Source organism: Aspergillus nomiae (assembly GCF_001204775.2).
Source record: "Aspergillus nomiae NRRL 13137 chromosome Unknown contig00980, whole genome shotgun sequence".
Lineage (NCBI taxonomy): Eukaryota > Fungi > Ascomycota > Eurotiomycetes > Eurotiales > Aspergillaceae > Aspergillus > Aspergillus nomiae.
The window spans coordinates 1-802 of NW_015379032.1; the positions used below are offsets into that span (position 1 = coordinate 1).

Here is an 802-nt window from a genome sequence, read left to right on the forward strand (position 1 = left end):
TTTATTCTTCTTTCTTTAATTTGGAATGCTGGTCACACCCTGTTTACCCTCCCTCTAAGACCCTCTCGCCAAGACTAGTACCGTACTCCGTATCTCTGACATGTTCAGTGGCAGTGGAGCGATACATCTCCATTTTAGTCATTTGTTCGATGACGATTCATTCTAACCGCGATACGGAGTGTACAGGTGGCAATGCTAAACTATTCGTATTACATACAGATCTCCATAGTTAGCTACCCTGCAAATCAATGACCAAAGCCTCCTATGGACCAACGAGGAAAGTTGCAACGCCATCTTGAACCTCTACTGTCTCCGTGGCCTCCTCTCTCTGCAGCTCGCAAGTCTTCCTTAAACGACTGACCGGCGACTGTGATATTCCCTTTCCCAACAGCAATCGTAGCCATATCAGCCGTCAACCGTTCCTCGGAGACAGAAGACGCGGGAATACCGCTCAGAGTGAACTCAATCTTGTGTCGTATTCCAGTGGTGAAGTAGTCGGAATTATAGAGCAGGACGCGTAGTGGGTTCTCGTTACTATCGAAAGTCAGTTGGGTTCATCGTCCAGCTCCATGGTGTAGGGGTTTGACATATTCGATCACGGTACGTCGTGATCCTTACCTGCCCTATAGATCTTCACCCTATCAGTGAGGGTTTTCTTCTGGTTCCTAAGCCTTAGGAACTTTCTGCGATCAGTCACGGCGTACTCCTGAATATAGATAGAGTTGCTCTATCGCAAAGGCGAGGCAGTTGTGCACTGAGCGATTCAAGGTCAAGCATTCCACTCAGGCAACAATCCATGCAG

At 47.9% G+C, this 802-nt stretch overlaps 1 protein-coding gene across 1 annotated transcript; it reads right to left on the reverse strand.

The window, feature by feature from the left end:
• Positions 1 to 245: 245 nt before the first annotated feature.
• ANOM_011871 (glycosyl hydrolase family 79 C-terminal domain-containing protein) lies at positions 246 to 777 on the reverse strand (the record flags this gene model as incomplete). The annotated part of the gene is made up of 2 exons (XM_015557125.1): positions 246 to 534; positions 698 to 777. 2 exons carry the CDS (start codon positions 775 to 777, stop codon positions 246 to 248), a joined length of 369 nt encoding a protein of 122 aa, XP_015400756.1.
• Between the last annotated feature and the right edge of the window lie 25 nt (positions 778 to 802).